At 39.1% G+C, this 20,710-nt stretch overlaps 1 protein-coding gene across 1 annotated transcript in view; it reads right to left on the bottom strand.

The window, feature by feature from the left end:
- The window catches only part of SRBD1 (S1 RNA binding domain 1), a 218,826-nt gene that overhangs the window by 136,843 nt on the left and 61,273 nt on the right, over nucleotides 1–20,710 (bottom strand). Inside the window, exon 15 of the mRNA XM_020800533.3 lies at nucleotides 2,975–3,066. Within this exon, the coding sequence (XP_020656192.3) occupies nucleotides 2,975–3,066 (92 nt within the window). The remainder of the gene's footprint in view (nucleotides 1–2,974; nucleotides 3,067–20,710) is intronic.

Genomic DNA, 20,710 nt, shown 5'->3' with positions numbered 1-20,710 from the left:
CCCTCAGAGATCCGCCAGGGGAATATTGGCTTAATAGTTGGCACTAAAAAACTGGTTACAACCATGGCAATGCATGAATGCCACTACATATATGTTGAAATCCTGTTGTTTAATATAAGTTGCAACTAGAGTGGGCCTATTTCATTGGTCACCTTCTCCACAAGTTCCAGTGATTTCAGCCAGAGTCAAGAAATTTCACTGATCTCCTGAAATTTCTTTAGCTTTCACCTTGGATGAAATTTCACAGATAACTCTAGTTTCCTTATTGTAGAGTCAATTTCAGCTCTTTGTCTAATAACTTTAGCCAACCTAACACATAACAAAATTTAGGGCTAATATAGAAAAGCAGAGCAAGAGAAACCAAGATAAGCAGGAAGGTAAGGGTCACAGAAAAGCTGTTCTCACCCCCAACAAATTTTAGGTTTTCCATAGCAATGTCCATCTTTCAAACTAGAAAAGTGGAATCTCACAACATATGATGAAAATACCCTGTTCTTCTCCAACTTATGTCTATCTACCCAGCATCTAACACCTTTGCCAAAAACAAGAGCAAAGTATCACTACATTTATTCCACAGTTATGTGCTCAGAAAATGCTTTTGTTTTTGTTTTTTAATGGCTTTTTTATTTTACTGATGTTTCACCTACCTTTGCTCATGCTCTAAACCAGTGGTTCTTAACCTTTGTTACTCGGATGCTTTTGAACTGCAACTCCCAGAAACCCCAGTCAGGACAGCTGGTGGTGAAGGCTTCTGGGAGTTGCAGTCCAAAACTCCTGAGTAACCCGAGGTTAAGAACCAGTGCTCTAAACCTTGTCTTGCATTTTAATTTGCAGTCTACGTTTAACTGCCTTCAGCAACATTTGGTAGAAAGGCGGATGCAAAAATGTACTGAATACATACATTTATGCAGGTCAGTACTTTAAACATAGAAGATGTATCATTAATGATGTCCTGAAGAGAACAAGATTCAAGCATTCACATCCTTCAGAAAAAGCATGGATTTTTAGCACTTAGGAAATCATCTCACTTCCTTTTTTGTTCCATTTTGTGTGGAAGAAGAGTAATGTAATATGAATTTGGGCTTTACATGAGTAAATGTTATTCAAGGAGTGTACAGAACACCTGAAATATTATACAGTAAGCATGAAAGACAGGAAGGACAGACAACCTTGTTCTTAAGAGATAAATCATCTGCAGTGAGTATATGAAGCAGAGCACTGTGTCTTATTGGCTTAATTTTGTTTTAAAGCTTCATGGAAAACTACGTAGTAGGATTAATGAAAATAGTAATATATTTTCTTGTTTAATTGACTTTTTAAAATTGTTTTGTCATACATATTTTACTGACTGTGCTCCATAGACTTACAATAAAATGTAGAAAAAGAAAACTCAAAATAAAACAAACAAAACATTGCTGGAAAAAGGAAGCAAAAACATAGCAGAGCTGAATAGAGAAGAGTTAGGTAGTTTTCTAAACAGAGAACAAGTAGCAGCTGGTAAAGATTTCTGGAGATAGCATTAGACCTTCGGACAGGTGCTTTCAATGCTGTTCCACACTTCTCCATTTCTAATTGTAATTATTTTATCTAATAATTTTTTTAGATGTTTGCAACTTCATTTTGTTCAAATGTGACAACTGATTTACTTATCACTGGAATCTACAATCCACTGTTCGTAACGGTAATTTTATTTATGCAGTCTTGGGTGCCGATTTTTGAGAGAAAATCAAGGTGGAAATCATAAATGACAAATAGATAGGAAGCCATATGATGAGTGAAAAAGAATTAGATTTTAAAAAAGATAAACAATGTGGAAAATATAGACAACAATACAGGAGACAATATAGATAAGGGTGAGAAAGAAGTACATAGCAATAGGTCAGATATTGAAAGATATGTCAGAAAGAAAGTTAGTAAAAGAAAGAACATTTTTGTATTATTCTAATTCTTTAAACTTAGAAAGAGGTAAATGGGGGAAAAGTTTAAAAAGTATTGTCAAAAATATCAAATGAACATACAAACCAAAGAGAGTCAATGTTACCACTGTATTTTCAAATGGTTGTGAACATAGTACATGAGCACAGATGAGAAATCCCCAGTTTCACATGTCCTGGCCAGTCCCACATTTATTCTTAAATTTTTGGCTTCCAACACGAAAGTCCACATTAGTAAAACTGCAAATGTTCCATAGTCCATGTGCTTTGGCTTGTCCTGCTCTGAAGAAGAATCCGCTATTTAAGGAAGCGTCATTTCTAAACTTCCAAGGGAGATAGGTAATTCAGTATTTCAAGGGAATACTGAATCACCAAATTTCTATATCCTGTGGCAGCGTTGTTACAATTTTGACCCTCACACCATCCCACAGAGAGTCACTAAAGAGAGAAATTCTGAAAAAGTTATTACAATCAATTGTTCATCCATTTAACTTCTCTGCCTGAGTTATTCCTACAGCTATGCAACCCTCAAGAAAAAGCCTTGACAAACATCCCAAACTACAGATATTGTATAGGCTGGAGAAGCGAGAATGTATACAGAGTCCCAGTGATTTTCAAACTTGAGGCCCTAGATACTCCAAGATTACAGTTTCAAAAAGTCCTGCCCATTGGTTGTGGTGGCTAGGGTTTCTGGGAATTGCAGTCCAAAAAGGCCTGCAGCCTCAAGTTTCGGAAACATTGTGCAAATACATTTTTGCTAGGTATTGTACCACATATATAACAGTGCGGTGGATATTCCCAATATGCTTTCTAACAACAAGTAAGTTGTTTAAGATCTCTCAATAAGGAAGCTTTGTACAAGAACCAGGCAAAAAACGAAATTCGGATTTCAACATTTAAGGAACTAATGGGATGGAAACCATAGAGATATAGATTTTAAGTCCTACTTAAGCTGTAGCACTTAAATACATTATCACCATTTATTCAACACACACATGCATTCTAATTGTCATAGGAACAGGAAAGTAACCAACAATTACCTGCACTTCGTAAGTTGGGGTCTAAATCAGGCATTTCTTTACACGCTTCTGGACTTACACTATAAATAGAAGCACCTGCTTCATTGGTGATGCTGTAGAAAAGAAAGCACATAATCAAAAAGATGCAGCACACACTGTCTGAAGCAGAGGACAATTCCTTTGATTTAAATATCATTAGTACAAATTGTAATACAGTATATGGAGACCAAATGCTTATAAAAATAGGAAGATCATCAACTGAAATATATGAATATGCACCTCAGTAATATCCCAGGCTGAGATTCTACACATAACATTTGAAAGCACATTGATTTTCAATGTATGGCATATAGTTTCATAATACACGGCCAGGGTATTTTGAGAATCATAAGTACATCAAGGTTTCCACACAACACTTTCTCCTTTGTTTCTTTGAACAAAATACCGATATATTCTTTTCAGTCCCCTCAAACAACAACAAAGAAGTGAAAATCCTTAGTTTTGGCTATTTCCATATGTTCAAATTCAACAGAACATGAGCAGAAAAGACTGCATCCAATCAGTACAATACATTAAGCCAGAGACAGCTCACACCAACTGTTATTTAAGAGAGACCTTTTGTGAACATACCTCAAAATGGATGTACGTATCCGAAATAAAAATGCTCTATACTGTAAATGCAACTGAATGAGGCAATGCTACTAAATAATTTTGGAAGCTGAAAGTGCTTCAGTTGTTAACATGAGCTTGTTTACTTTCTTGTTATAGTCACTATTTAGATGAAATCTGATTTAAAAACATTAACAGGTCAGTAACACAACGTGAGAGAAATAAGGTACGATTTCCCCTCTCACCAGAACAGCTCACCAATAATTTCCTAACTGCTACATACAGATCCAGAACTATAACTTGCAGAACTGTAGGTGCCTTGCCATCGATAGCCATTGTAGGAAAAAAAATTTACACACTTGAACTACTTGTGCTCATGCATGCTGTTTCTCTCTCTCTCTCTCTAACACACACACACACACACACACACACACACACAGAGAGAGAGAGAGAGAGAGAGAGAGAGAGAGAGAGGCACACAGACATACAGATAAAACCAAACTTACACATTCTATATGCATGTTTAAGCATTCCTAAGTATGCTTTAAATATACAGAAGCTTACAAAATTATAAGAAAACTAGACATTTCTCTTGCTATCCTGTCTCACCACAGGCCACTCTGTGGTGTATTTTCCCTCTATAGCTGTCTCCTCGAAAAGCTATCGAAGTCACAACATCCCACAGAAGGCTGACCTTAATAGCTGAAGTTACCAAACCCAAAATGCAAACTCTCAAGGTAGGAATATCAACTTTCCTTCATTTAGCTGCGCTCAAATGCTCCCAAAGTACTAGACAGAGTCAGATATGAAGGAGAATTATACCAATGCACAAAGTTGCTTTATACAAAGAATATTTGAGGAAAGGACCAAGCTAAGAGAAAATAAAATTCTTTTCACTTACTATTAAAATTGACTATACTGATGAAGACCAATGACATTTCTGTTTATATCTGCAGGTCACTGGAAACCACACTACTTTTTATTCATATATTTCAAGTCTGGGTCGTGCAAGTTGCCAAAGAAACCACTTTTATAAAATATGCTTTTATAGATGAATAAAAATATGACTATCAACAATCCCTCCCCCATGATTTCAAACAAATTTGGCGTTCACTCTACCAGGTTTAATACAGTACGAACATAGCAAGGGAAATAAAGCAGGACATTTGAAAAACTTACAAATTATGCCGAATGACACATAAAACCTCATGAAGAGAAAACAATCCAACTCCTTACTATTGCAAGTTTCGAAAATAAAAAGAAGGGTAAAAATGAACTTTTAGAAGCTAACTAAACAAATACCATTTTTCATAAAAACAACCACTTTAAATAACTTCCCCTCCTCTTTGTGCATCTCTAATTCAAATATTAAACAAACATTGATTATTCTGTTTCAGAAAGTCATTTTTCCACATTCTAATGTGCATTAATGGCATTTACAAGCAATGCTCTGCAAACTAAAAGGAATTTTTAGCATGAGACAGAGAAAGACACTACACTGCTCAAAAATCATTTCTGGACTCTCGGAAATATACAACATCTTAACTACTGATACCGAATAGCACTAAATGTTTTGCAGAGAAAAATCCCCCATTTCTTTTCTTTGGGATCTACAGAAGGAATCACCCTTCAGAGAATTTCTCTCAACACTCTTGTCAATTATAGTTGGCTAATCACATGTGTTAAAAGCAGGCTATGTTTAACACAATCTCCCTCCCATGAAAACATAAACAGAATTCCACATAGTGACACACCTAGATTCTCAAAACAGCATGCTGTAGAAGTACTTATCCATGTGCATGTGGGCACATGTGCTTAATTTTAAAAGCCGTTTAACAGAAATCAGAATGTCATCTGTCTTTTACTAATTTTCATCTATGCATGTTTGATAGATTCATTTGACCAATGAACACTGATTGTTTTGCCCCTTTACCCATTATCACTTTTGAATCGCAAGGGGAAAATGCTGTTCTAGTTAAATCAGAGATCCCCAAATCCCAGTCCACAACTCGGCAGCAGTCAGCGGTCAAGGCAGGACCAGACTGCGGAAACAGATCTCCTACCCCCGTAAGTGCTCCCCCCACATGCGTGCAAGTGTGCTCCACCCCTGCAATGTGACATGCCCCTGTGTGCATGTGCGCAGCACGACACACCCCTGCGAGCACGACACACACACACACACACACACGTGAGCACGACATGCCCCCTCAACCGGTTCGTGGCTGGGAAAAGGTTGGGGACCACTGGGTCAAATAACTTTAAATTAATACATTACATACTTAAAGGTAAACGGAATTACAAAACAATAACATTTGCTTCCACAGAAAAATATGCATTATATACTAGGTTTGTCTGGCCGGCTAGCCATCAAGCTAAGGCAAGTTTGGATTAATCAAATGAATAATCCAAGCTACCCATTGAGTAGTGTATGGTAACTAAGGCCATTTAGGCTAGCAAAGGCCCCTCAGGTCACTAAAGGATGACAGTATAAAAATAGAGTTCTTCTCTATTTTATAAGAGTTATATATATAGTATATTTTAAATTCTAGCTGTTTTGGAACTTGTTATATATGGTTATGAAGATGCTGTTTTGTTGACTTGTCATTGGTTTTGTGTATTGACTCAATGTTTCAATGGACTTTGGCTAAAATTTGAATAAAATTCATTCATTAACTAGGCTTGTTGACTGTTTTCCTCAAAATAAAAACACTGAACGAGATTCACACACTCTGGTGTTTAAAGAAACCCTGCCACACATTTCAAAATGTAAAGGTTCAGAAAAGCCACTGCCTCATCCCTCAAAACTTCATCACACGTAAGTAATAGAAAGAGGACATAAATATATAATAACAAATATATAATACAGAAGAATAGAGTTCTATCATCTTTTGGGGGTTACAAAATTTTGCAAACTAATGCCAGAAAAATTAAAAACATTATCAGGGTTAGTTTGTATGTTATATATTTATGTTTATATAATGAAATATATTACAAGGATGATAATGCAAATTCTGATTCTGCCACTGGGAAAAAAATGTAATTAACGTTTATTGCAGCTTAAATTTGAAATAGGAGGGTATTGTGAGCAAAAGGGGAAAACCGACACCAAACGTATTGGTTTAACCCATTTTAAGACTAGATTTTAGAGACTTGCTGAAATGTATTTCCAAACTGGAAGGACAGATCCTGAAGTTGAGGCTCCAATACCTTGGCCATCTAATGAGAAAAGAAGACTCCCTGGAAAAGCCTCTGATGTTGGGAAAGTGTGAAGGCAAGAGGAGAAGGGGACGACAGAGGACGAGATGGTTGAACAGTGTCATCGAAGCGACCAAGATGAATTTGACCCAACTCCGGGAGGTAGTGAAAGACAGGAGGGCCTGGCATGCTCTGGTCCATGGGGGTCACGAAGAGTTGGACACAACTTAACGACTAAACAACAACAACAATTTCCAAACTATAGGATAGGTCAGTTTTGCAGATCAGAAGATTCCAATATTCTTAATCATAGCTATCAACTGGCTGTTTTCAAGTAGTGCAGGACAAATCACAGATAACAGTCTCATTGTTTTGAGATTTTCCTAAATTGGGGTGGGACTGGGCAAAATGCCCTTCTAGGTCTTTTCAGGAGGAAAGGGAGCCTTAGAGGTACAGTATATTTATTTTGAACAAATGCTACTGAATCCAGCTTAATTTTAAAGGAAACTAGCTTGATGCTTCATTTTCCCATTTTAGGCACTAGTTCTGGACCACAGGGAAAATTAAGTGAAGAATGGGGCAGACACAAAAAACAACAAGGTGTATTGTTTGCAACAAAGGACTTAACATTTGAGGGCCTGACTGTCAGTAACAATGATGCAGGAGATGCTTTAGTTTCTGATAGGACTTTTTAAAAATAAAAACCAAAATACAAATCTGTGTGCACACATTGCTTAACTGGTTTCTTTAAACGATAAGAGAAATATCCTCACCAGAGAATTCCGAGATTCATGAAAGACCAACATCACTCACCTTTACTTCCAAAAAGAATTAGGAAGTGAAGTCCTTGGTGAAGAACCACCACCACCACCTTAGAATTGCAGAGCTGGAAGAGACCCTATGGATCACCCAGCTTCTGTCAAGGAAGCAAAGTAGGGAACTGAACTCCCAACCTGTGGCTCTGGAACACTACTGTTGTAAATTTAGAAGTGGAGTTGTTCATCGTGACAGTCTCGAAACCCACCCATTCCAATAAGAAGGGTGGGAGAATCAGCCCATGCCAATAAATGAGCATTGGGTCTTTTGTAAAGTCAATGGCTCTTAATTGCTGGTTCAAGACCAAACCACCATCAATTATTTTCCATATACTATCCTTGGAAAAACCAACATCTCTTCCAGATACTGTGAGGACTGTAGTTAAGCTCAAGGGGAACAGGAAAGCCTCAAGTGTGTGGCAGATGTGTTATACGCTCTTACCCTCAAAAACTCCAGGGGCTTTGACCCCACAAGATCTGGCTCCCCTGCATCAACCCTGCTGAGGTATACTATCGAGACATACATGTTCAAATTCACCACCCACCATAAAAATAACTATGAGATCTTGGATCAACTTCTGCCTCCTACAGGGAATAAAATGTCTTCAAGGAGATGATCTTCACAATCAAAACTACTTGGAAAAAGAGAAGGATAAATCTACTATATCCTACTATTCCAAGGATAGTATATGGTCATATATCGTGTAATAAATAATCACCACCACTCTATTAAACTCAACCTGAGTTTCAGCCCCACCAGCTCATCCCAGTCCTTCCACTACAGTGTCTCAGGCAGTGCTGAGCTGGGATATATGTACCATGTGTGTGTTGCAGACATGTAGCATACAATCTCAAGTGCTGGATATGAAGAGACTGTTCACCCTACATTGCTATCTGGAGATCTATTATGGTTGGGAATTCCAAGCACTAAGCCCTATGCACAGTCTGTGCAGACTGATGTAAATAATACTGTGGATCATTGGGATGAGATAAAGGTAAAGCACTTCGCACGTTAACAGATGTACAAATGATAAACAAGCAGTACTAAACAGCACAGATTTTCAGGGCAATATTAGAAACAAATTCATAACATAGCATTAGCAGAAATATCAATTATCAGGTTTCTAGGATTAATTGAATCCATAGATTTTTGCCTTTGAAGTTCAATATGTAGAAGCCAGTGATTTTAAATATTGGGAAGAGTACTGAGAAACAGCATGCCTCATCTGGATTTTTAATCTATTTATTTTAATTGCTTTTTTTAACAGTGGAAAAACTGAGCATGAATTTGGCATCCACTACATATCTTACTCATTACTGGTTGCTTCAACAGATATATATACACATACACATACACATACACACACACACACACACACACACACACAGAGAGAGAGAGAGAGAGAGAGAGAGAGAGAGAGTAATGTATAATATATATATATAACAGGTGAAACAGAAATCTTTTCACTGAAACCAGCTGCTATTCTTGTAAAATAGGCAAATGTTTGCATTCACGGATCTCTTTCTAAAGTTCATCCTGCTTGATGAACTATCTTGATTGTATAATATGTGTGCACTCTTACACAATAACGGTTAACAGTCCACTACCTGGCTGGGTAGCTTAGTGAGTTGGATACCTGTGGAACCAGTTGGATGGCTGTAGAACCGAAGTTTAGGGCTTCAGTTTTTCTCTGTACATCCTAGGAAAACAGCCAGCCTGCATAGCCTTGGCTGAATTGCACAGTCCCTGAGCACCCCCAAAAGAAGGGACTGTAAACCACTTCTGAGTATTCTACACTTGGAAAAACCTACAACGGGAGGCCACCAGCCAGAATCAATGTGATTGCATGTCATTATTGCTATTATTATTACAAAGATATTAACCTGTATGTTTTTCTGTCCCAAGTTATACACATCTTGAAGACAAAATGATGACCCATGTTTTCCTTCCTCCTTGTTTTGTTAACGGAATTTCTTCCATAGAAAAATATCATTGCCTACATATTTGTACTTTGCCCCATGTTTTAATTACATTAGGAAAAAAAGGATGGTCGAAATATAGAGATAGAAGACACACCTTTTTTCTACTCCACAGACTGCCACCCCAAAGCCTGGATGCAATATTAGTAATATTTTACAAGAGTTACACAGCTCAAGACAATATATTCACTGTCTGATACACAAAGTGTACAACATATGTAGGCTGACAATATGTTTGTGTGTATTACTTGAGAAGATATATTCCTTAAATATACATTATGAGGAAATATTTTTCTCTTAATCTTATGTCCTTTTAACCTATACAAGCCTTCAAAGGGATACTTTTAAGTGCAAGTAAACTTATTTGAATACTTTTAAAATATTACACTCTCAGTTTTTCATGGATTGCCTATACAAGCCAAATTAAAGGAACACTTCTGAACAGTACAAATCTCAAGTAAAGTTACCCGGCACTAGTACTAAATGACTTTATGTTGGCCACCAGACCTTTAAAAATGTTGCTTTTCCACCATCTGGTGGCTGCCAGTGCTTACTGCAAGAAATTCTGGAAAGAAGGAAAAATTAAATCTGCTGGGCCATTTGTGAGTATTGCAGTCAATATTCCAAAATATATACTAAGGTGATGCCTGTTTTAGGCCAACCAGAAAGGCACAAAGGACTTCAAAAGCACAAGCAACTATGCAAACCTTGGAGAGAAACGCTGTTACAATTGTCACTGCATGCTGTCCAATATGAAAGTTGAAATATTTCTACATTTCCAGATTTCAGCGATTCTATGGGCTAGACTCCCCTTCTTGGATGCACACCATAATGTGGTGAGGGGTTTGTCCCATAGAAGCCGTTACGGTGAAAGTGATGAATCAGAAAGGGATGATGCTAACTTACAAAGAACTACTTAATAGAGAACAAAATATAAAAAGTAAGCAAGAATTAGAGGAACTAGGGGTGGCAACAGACTGGTGGTCATTGAATAAATTAGAATCAAGATACAGAAAAGATAGAAATTTGGGTTTTTTTGAAGGTGAAGTACAGGTAGATAAACTCTGGATCTACTCTGATGAGAAAATAATAAAGAAAATGTATACATATTTATTGGAATATGAATTGGAGGATGAGAGGGTAAAGGAGACAATGATAAAATGGGCAAGGGATTTTGGCTATAATATTGACATTGATCACTGGACGATGATGTGGAAAGACTGTTATAAAATGATCAAGCCAGTAAATTTAAGAGAAAATATCCTCAAAATGTTTTATAGATGGCATTATACTCCCATAAAACTGGCAAAAATGTCAGAAGGAAGCAGTAATATCTGTTGGAAATGTAAAAAAAAAAAAGTGGAAACTTATTATCATATGTGGTGGTCATGTGAAAAAGCCAGGGTATATTGGTCACAGTTGTGGGAAATGATAAAAGGAATTATTCAAAAGAAATTAAATTTTAAACCTGAAATAGCATTATTAAACATTATGCCAGAAATTACTGACAAGAAAATTAAATATTGTTTGATGTATATATTGATAGCAGCTAGGCTACTCTGGGCCCAAAAATGGAAAAGTGAAGACGTACCTACAATGGAGGAGCTCCTGAAGAAGCTGTTGGACATTATAGAACTAGATACACTATCAGAAGCGCTACGAGATCAACCAAGAGACTATGCAAAACAAAGTTGGAACTTTATACATGCTTGGGCCCAGAGTCAGACTTGAAGATAGGGCAAAATGATTGATGGGCTTTGTTTTTTTTAGGTTTGTTTTGCTTTTTTCAATGCTCTCTGGAATTTGGGGACGTTGGAATATAATGAGGTCTGAATCCCTGTCCTCAAAGGGGGGGAGGGTTTGGGGGAGTCTGTATTGTATTTTAGATATGTGTTTGTAGTTGAAATAAAATTTTAAAACTAAAAAAAAAACCATTAAAAAAGAAGAAAAAAATGTGGTGAGGGGTTTGCTTATGTCAGGGAAGCTATGAGCAATGCCACCAGGAACCTAGATTCCATTATGGGCCTGAACCCCTAGCAGGGCTACTCAAAGTGGAATGTTCACAAGCCCCAGCCCCAGACTAAGATGGATCCACCCTTGTCAGGACTAAGTCACATCAGCAGAAGAGAATGCATTGTTCCAAGTGGGGAAGGGCAGAGAAATGTCTGGAGGGCAGCCACTGGGCAGCAAAAGTAGATGAATGTGACGCTGGCAAATGAACTTTCACAGGTAACGGCAGTAAGGCTCAGTACTGTGCAGAAGAAGAACTGTGGATTAAAACCAGATATATTATTAAGGAGAACGCAGAAAGGTAATTTGTATTGTAGAAAAGAAAAGAAAAATCTAGATGGATGATAGAAGAAATGTTTAAAATTATGAAGGAAGGCAAGATGCAAAGGTGGCAGAAACAGGGTCAGAATTCTGAATGCAGCTTTTCAGTAACTGTCATGTAGAGACAGAAAGAACTATTGTAACAGCCAGTGCAAAGTAACAGAACAGAACAACAAAAGAAGGGAAAGAAGAGATATATTCCAGAAGATATAAGAAAACAAATGGAAATTTCAGCCTAGATTAGGAATGCTGAAAGACCAGCAGAGAAGCACACTATCTAACTAAGGTCAAATAGAGCAGGTGGAAATAGCATACTGAAAACCGTTATAGAGGAGATAAAAGGATGACAGAGCCCTTTGAATAGGAATCCTATGCTGAAGAACCTGCAACTCAGGAAAATGAAGTGAAAGCTGCCCTGAAAGCACTGGGAAGAAATAAATCACCAGGGGTAGTTGGGATACTAACAGAACTATTTCAAGTCACAGAGACTGGATTTGTCAAAATCCTAACAAGAATATGCTAACAAATATATATGGGGGAAAAAACAATGTCCCACAGACTGGAAATGTTTAATATACATTCCAATCCCTAAGAAAGAAAAAGCCAAAGACTGCAGTAATTATATGATCATTGCTCTAATCTCACATGCAAGCAAAGTGATCCTCAAGGTATTGCAAAAAAAGGCTTTTACCTTATATAGAGTGAGAAGTGCCTGATGTTCAAGCTGGATTCTGAAAAGGAAGAGGCACCTAGTATCATATTGCAAATATCTGCTGCCTACTGAAGTGCAACAAAGAGTTTCAGAAGAAGATCAGTTTATGTTTTGTGTACTACAACAAAGCCTTTGTGTGAGTCATGAGAAGCTATGGGTTGTTCTGAAAGAAATGGGTGTGCTTTGGTGCTTCATTGTCCTGATATGTAACTTGTACTGTAGACAAGAAGCTACAGCTAGGACAGAATACGGAGAAACAGTATGGTTTTCTAAAAGGCAAGGGTGCCAGGAAAGGATGTATTTTATCTTCCATTCTTTTCAACGTGTTCACATGGAACATATCATATGGAAAGCAGGACTCGATTCAGATAAATGAGAACATTGTCGGAAGAAACATGGAATAGCAGAACAATAGATTTGGAAAAGGCCTATAAGGCCATTGAGTCAAATTCACTGGTCAATACAGGAACCCAAGTTATATTAAAACAGGCACAAGGCTGCTTAACTTTGTCTTAAATGCCACCCCCCATGTTGGACGGCTCATTGCCTCCCTTTTCTTAATTTTTTAAAGGCTCTAAACATTTTACAGATAATGCACAGATGTCAATACCCCAAATCCAGACACTGTGTTTTTAAAAATACAGCTTCTGCCTGGACATTTCAAGATAAGAGCAGTCTAGATTGCCAGTGGTAGGGAGGCAGGGCAGGGTGCAAACATGCATATTCCTACAAACTGCTGGGCTGCAAATATGAGCCTTCCTTGCTTCTGCCAACACTGTGCTGGAATACTGAGAGCTACAGCTCAAACACATCTGCATCTTGGCTACCCCAACTTAAAGAATTTTCTTCCTTGGGTAGTTGTTCCCATATTTATTAGAGGAGCAGGTTTAGGGATCAACAATGCAAGCAAGACACCTGCTTCTGATTACCCTAGAGTGATGGAAAAGTAATTGCCACTAATGTTCTTTCAAGAAAAATACATATCTTGTCTTTCAAAACCAAAAGCACTCTATAATATGATCAACATTTACAGCCAATCTAATCACTAGATTTACAATCAGCTCACACATAGAGTTGCTGATCAACACAGTTGCAACAATTGGACTTCAGTTCTTTGCAACTAATTACTTCCAAGGTCTCACATCAGGTTAAAAGGATTATTATTATTAATAATCAGTCAAGAGACTGGTAATATGCTCTGTATGGAGGACTTGGAACAGCGTTTAGTGTGGCTGAGGATGCCAATTCGAGAGTAACAATCCCTTCCATACTCAAGACAAATACAATCTGTCCCCTGTCCAGCTCCCTGATTTGGCTGGTTTTGGGTCTGCCTCTTTGCCTTGGCCTGCCGGACAAGTGTCTCTTCAAATTGGGAGAGGCCATGCTGCACCACCTGGCTCCAGGATGAATGCTCATATGTCAAGGTTTCCCATCTGCTGAGGTCCATTCCTAAGGCCTTCAGATCCCGCTTGCAGATACTGTATCCTTGTATCGCTGCTGTGGTCTCCCTCTGGGGAGCTTTCCCTGCACTAATTCTCCATACAGGAGATCTTTGGGAATCCATCCATCAGCCATTCTCACAACATGCCCAAGCCAACGTAGACATCGTTGTTTCAGTAATATATACATGCTAAAAATTTCAGCTCGTTCTAGGACTATTCTATCTGGAACTTGGTCCTGCCAGGTGATACCAAAATGCGTTGGAGACAATGCATATGGAAGGTGTTCAGCTTCCTCTCCTGCCATGCACAAAGGGTCCAGGACTCACTGCAGTACAGGAGTGTACTATAGACCTGGATCTTGGTATATGCAGTCAGCTTCTTATTAAGTCATACTCTCTTTATGACTCTAGAGAACATGGTAGCTGCTTTGCCAATGCGTTTATCCAGCTCAACATTTAGGGAGAGGGTATCGTTGAGCCAAGGCACACAAAGTCATGAAGCCGCCCCGAGTAGACATGGTCTAGAGGGGCGGGGTATAAATTTAGTAAATAAATAAATAAATAAATGAACAACCTGCAATTCTTGCGTGGAGATGGTAAGAGAGGGAGGTGAGTCCACGCCCTGGCCCATGACCTGAGTTCTCTTCATGCCGATTCTTAGTCCAAAGTCTTGGCAGGCCTTGCTAAAATGATTCATGAGTTGTTGGAGGTCTTCAGCAGAGTGGGTAACAACAGCTACATCATCGGCGAAGAGGAAGTCTCACATACATTTCAGCTAGACTCTGGTCGTTTCAATCTAGAGTGATTAAAGAGCTTTCAATCTATTCTAGTCCGGAGATAGACACCTTCTGTTGCAGTTCCAAAGGCATGCTTCAGCATGACAGCAAAAAAGATCCCAAATAGAGTTGGCGTGAGGACATAGCCCTGTTTCACTCCGCTTTGGATGTCAAAGGGATCTGATGATGAGCCATCAAAAAATACAGTGCCCTTCATTTCCTCATGAAAGGACCTGATGATGTTAAGGAGATGAGGTGGACATCCAATCTTGGGAAGTATTTTAAAAAGGCCATCCCTGCTAATCAAATCAAGGGCCTTTGTGAGATCTATGAAAGCCACAAAGAATGGCTGTCATTGTTCCCTATATTTCTCCTGAAACTGTCTGGGAGAAAATATCATATCAGTTGTGGATCTATAAGCTCAAAATCCACACTGTGATTCTGGATAGACTCTGTCTGCAAGCACAACACAGGCAAGCAGCTTCCCTACAACACTGAGAAGAGAGATGCCATGGTAGTTATTGCAGTCACCCCTGTCTCCCTTGTTCTTATACAATGTGACAATGTTTGCATCCTTCATGTCCTCTGGTACTCCATCTTCCTTCCAGCAGAGACAAAAGATTTCATACAGCTCCGTGGTGATGATCTCTTTACAGCACTTCAGCAGGGATGTTATGCACTCGATGTTATTTAATGCCTCTTTGGTTACTACATTCTCTCTGGAATATAGCTCAGCGTAGTACTGCAACCAGCGTTCCATCTGCAGTGCTCGGTCCTGAATGATCACGCCTGTACTAGACTTCAGGGGAGCAGATTTCTTCTGTATTGGGCCTAAAGCCTGCTTAATACCATCATGCATTCCCTTGATTTTACCTGTGTCCAGTGCTATCTGTATATGAGAGCAGAGCTGAAGCTAATAATCGTTGGAATATCTCCTGGCAGCCTGTTGGACTTGACTATGAGCAGCTCGAAGCTAGACCTCTCCTCTTATCCTTGATGGCTGGTATCAACTCCTCTGAATGGGCTTTGAACCAGTCGGCCATCTTTTTGGTCATCTTGCCAAATGTGGACAAGGCGGTGTTATAAACAACATTATTGAAATGTTCCCATCGTTCAGGTGCATTTACATCAGCCGGGCCTGGAAGGGTTTCCTGAAGCGCTTGGACAAATTCCTCCACTTTTCTTTGATTGCGAATCTTGTTGATGTCAATACGTGGTCTTCCTTCCTTTTTCATGTGATACAATCTCTTTGTTCGCATTACTCTACTACACACCAGGGAGGGATCGGTATCACAATCAGCACTCTGGTAGCTGTGTGTGATCGTAATATATCATTATCATTATTTTTTTTAAAAGTTGGGACACGTTGAGATCTGAGCATTCAGCCTCAAGGCAGGTGGTGCACCATGGCCTCTCCCAATTTGAAGAGACCCTTGTCCAGCAGGCCGAGGCAAAGAGGCAGTCCCAAAATCAGCCAGATCAGGGAGCTGGACAGGGTACAGATTGTATTTGTCTTGAGTGTGGAAGAGACTGTCATTCTTGAATTGGCCTTCTCAGCCACACTAGATGCTGTTCCAAGACCTCTATTCAGAGCATGTTACCACAATCTCTTGAGACTGAAGGATGCCTACTGAAAAGAATAATAATAATACCATGCTGTCAAGTTGATTCTGACTAATTGTGACCCTTTCCAGGGTTCTATGGAGAGAGTACTAAGAAGTGATTTACCATCCTCTTATTCTGTGGGCTTCCTAGGACTGTGCAGCTTGCCCAAGTCTACATAGGCTGGCTCTTTTCCTGAGAAGCACAGTGGGGAATTGAACTCCCAACCTCTGGCTCTGGAACCAGATACCTAAATCACTGAGTGTCCAGCCAGGAAGGTTAAAAGCAGGATGGCTTAAACTAATACACCAGCAGTTTCATTTTGAGTTTTATTGTAATTTCCAGGTGATGAGATTAAAAAGGCTCGTCCTAGAAATGGTATGTATACTCCGAGGGAGGGAGGAAAGAGGGTGGGCTGCCTAGATGCTGCTGATGAGCAGTAGCTGGAAGGGTGCTGGTACACAGCCAATGTCTGAGCTAACAAAGAAGAATCACATACAAAGAACAGCTCCCCTGATACATAAAGAATCCTTGAACAATCCACTGTTCTGCGGGTGCTAGCAGACCATGTCACTGCCAATGTCATTCCATCAGCAGACCTCTAGCTGTCTAGAACTTTGTTCTATATAGGATACCTTAGCATCTATGCAATTTCAGAACCAGCAACAAATGAGCTTAGAAATCCAAAGTCACCATAAAGGCACATGGGAGGGTTCAAGAAGCCTTCCCTTTTAACAACACATTTAGGAGAAAGCAAGCTATGCAAGGACATCCTGGGACCTAGCTACACACTTCTAGAGATGTTTTGACCAGTCTGGGTGCTACAGATTCACATTAGCACACTGTGGATTCCTAGATAGGTTCCCAGGTCAGGTTCATGTACACTTTCATCTTCTGGGGCTTGGACTAAATGGAAAGGAGCATACCTGTGAATTTCCATGCTGCTGAGAGGGTGGTTATCACATTTGTTTCTCCTGAACACTGTATGGTATCTGGACCAAGGGCTCGTTCCAGTTCTTATCCACTGCCACCAACCAGCTTGTCTTCAACTTGTTTTTCTCAAACAGCACTCCCTCCAGTGTTGCATAGCTCATGGCTGCCAAATCTCAGTGGGCACTCAAAATAATGTCGCAATATGTCACAGGATGTCCCACTGGGCTTGTCCAAGCTCCCGGCTATTCACGAAGTTGATATTTTAATCTTTGTCTTTCTGCCCCTCTAGCTTTCCAATGTACATATATTTGTTGCATGTTTTCCTTTTCGGCGAATGCACTACAAAAAGATAACATTCTCCAATTTAGGCCTGCACATCTGAAATCTGAAATATTTCAGATGTGCACTACAATTGCCTACACTCTGGATAGCAGAATTTGCCTCACCAGTAGCTGCCTTCACTGGACAGTGAGATAATGTAAGGCACGAACAGAGAAGATGTGCCCCACTATGTTTTTGAACCCCTATTACCCCACCCAGCATATTTATTGTGCAGAAATTATGGGACTGTAATCTGAGAACATCTGGAGAACCTCAGCTTCCCTACCCCAGATGGGAGAATGGTTCTGTTTCCTTCTTTAAGCAAAACGTTTAGCAAAAATTCAAATTTCCCCTTGATATATTTCATTTCTATGCAATTCTGTTGCATGCCAGCGCGCACGCACACACACACAGGTTCTGACACCTGCTCGGTTCCGCTTCATTTCCCTCCATTATTGCGCCGGCGCTAAAGCACTTCACCTTTCAACACGCCACCCCAATCTCAAATCACAAGCCAAGCACAATGCGCTCATCAGGCTTGCCTTTCCATCTCTAGAGAATGAAGCCACATGCCCTTCATCAAACAGACATAAGTTCTGGCAGCCAAGAGGTCAGAAGCTTAAGCCTCCTGCCACCCCCACCCCCACCCAAGAAAGCTAACCTTGCTAATTTATTTCTTAAGTGTCGCACTCTCAGAGCAAGTGCTTCTGCACAATCAAAACTGGGCCACCATTCCAGAAGTGTACTTTAGGCACACTGGCAAAACCGTAAAACATAATCCCATCTCACTCATCTCCTTTCTCTAAAGGCAGATTCTCAAAACAGAAAAAAGAAGAAAATCTTTCCCTCTTGTAGAATGAATGCATTCCCACCTAGTACTCCACTGAATTTAAATCCCCACTTGAGCTCATTCAACACTTTTCATTCTTCTCCCCATATAGCCGTACAAACATTTGCAAATACACACTTTTCAAGGTTACGCCAAATGAGCTCTTGTAAATGTGTCACGGCGAGTGAAAGAATAGGAATTTGAAACTGAATTTCTGCATTCATTCAGAAGGAGAACTCGATTTCAATGTGGGCCTCAAAAATGGTAAAAAGAAAAAAAAAGAAAGCGCACAAAATTTTTATTTTAATATTGCTCCCCTGTTCACTTGAAGGACTGTTCCAAAATTCAGCTTAAAGTAAAGCTTTTCCTATATAAACTGAATTGACATGGTATGCATATAATAAAATGCATCACTGGCAATAGAAAGCTCAGAGAAACAATAACAACAGTACAGCACATATGTAAATACCACAACACTCTACTGGGGAAAACCAAGAATATAAGGACAGTTTAGCAAGGAGTTTCCCTGGTCTCCTGTTGTCATCACTCTGCTAGGAGAACAACCATTTATAGAACCAGTACATAGATGCAGGGAACCCCAATGGATGGATGGCTGAATGGAAGCACTGGTGGTAGAATGATTAGCCAAATTGGTAGAACTGCTTGTGTGACTGGCCTGACATAGTTAGTTGCACAAGGCAATAGGTTTTGCCCCACAGATATAAGAAAAGCGAACAAGCAAAAAAAAAAAAAACACCGGATTTTCCATGTATAAGACGCCCCCCACTTTTCTAATCCAAAATTAAGAAATCTAAGTGGGGATTAGCAAGTGTAAGGGGAAAGGGGTGAAAGCGCTGAAGAATTGCTTTGATCCCTGCTTTCTCCTTCACTTGTTTTTGTTCTCTCCTCAGCTTACGTCCATGTATAAGATGACCCTCAATTTTTAGTCTAAAGATTTTAGACGAAAGTATAATCTTATACACAGAAAATACGGTATGTTGGAGATACATAGCATCAGATATATTCTGTATAATTCTAAACCATGTCTGCCTCTTCTCAAAGGCTATTTCTCAATGATTTCTTCTCAACAACACTCAACATCTTTTTTTTAAAAAATGTGTCCACATGTGACCACAGATAAATAAATGAATTCAACTCCAATTAGGTTAGCGGAATGTTGGATTGACAGCTTGCATCGCTACAGCCAAACCAAGCTGTAGCACAGAACCCTGGAGGCAACACCGCAGCATCCACTTACACCAGGTCCTTGCTTGGCAGCTAAACTTGAGAATGAATTTGAATGCCAGCTGCGGGTCAAGAGAGGTGGCATATGTCTCAAAAATAATGCATCTCAGAAGGGAATTGTCAGCCGTGCAATGTGCCATTATCCTTGCTTTGCAAATCCCACCATGAAAAAAAAAACATTTTATTTTCACTTGTGTGGGAAGAAAAGTGTCATGATTTGACATTTCATTGAGGGGCTATATTATCGTCCAATTTTATTATTTTGTTAACCTTAGGATCTTTTGGAATAACACTTGTATCAACTACTGAGGTATTTAATCATTCTCTCACATTCTACAAAGCTATTGAAAACTCCTCTGTATAATAAATGTAAGAGAGTCAAGGGAAGTTCAAGCAAAGCAGTGGAGATAGGATAGGTTCCAAGCACCCTGAAATCTGAGAAATTAAAGCATAAAACTGTTCTCTTTTGACCCTGAAACATAAACCACTGATACTGTCTAACCAACAGCTTCACACAGGGAAAAGTTTAAAAGGCACAATCAATTGCTATAAAGCTGAAAACTTGCAATGCAGGAAGATTAAGACACCCCAAATGTTACGTTAAAAATTCCACCAAATCCACACATACCAGTTAATATTTATTTATTTATTTATTTATTTATTTATTTATTTATTTATTTATTTATTTATTTATTTATTTATTTATTTATTTATTTATTTATTTATTTATCATGTCCACTTTTGTATCGCCCCAATAGTGCAAAGATGATTGCTACTTTCACATGATGGCACCTGTTTTCTGAAAATGGGAATACTGTATTCCTGTTGTTCCCTTGCAGCAGAAAAAAAAACAGAGCCTTGAGACACCTTCAAAACAAACAAGTTTTATGTAGCATTGTGGACTACTGCTCACTTCATTGGCAATATCCCGTGAATCAGTTGAAATGTAGTTAATGAAAGCTTAACTC

The sequence above is a fragment of the Pogona vitticeps genome, chromosome 1 (genome assembly GCF_051106095.1).
Source record: "Pogona vitticeps strain Pit_001003342236 chromosome 1, PviZW2.1, whole genome shotgun sequence".
Taxonomy (NCBI): domain Eukaryota; kingdom Metazoa; phylum Chordata; class Lepidosauria; order Squamata; family Agamidae; genus Pogona; species Pogona vitticeps.
This window is presented reverse-complemented; position numbering and strand designations above follow the sequence as displayed.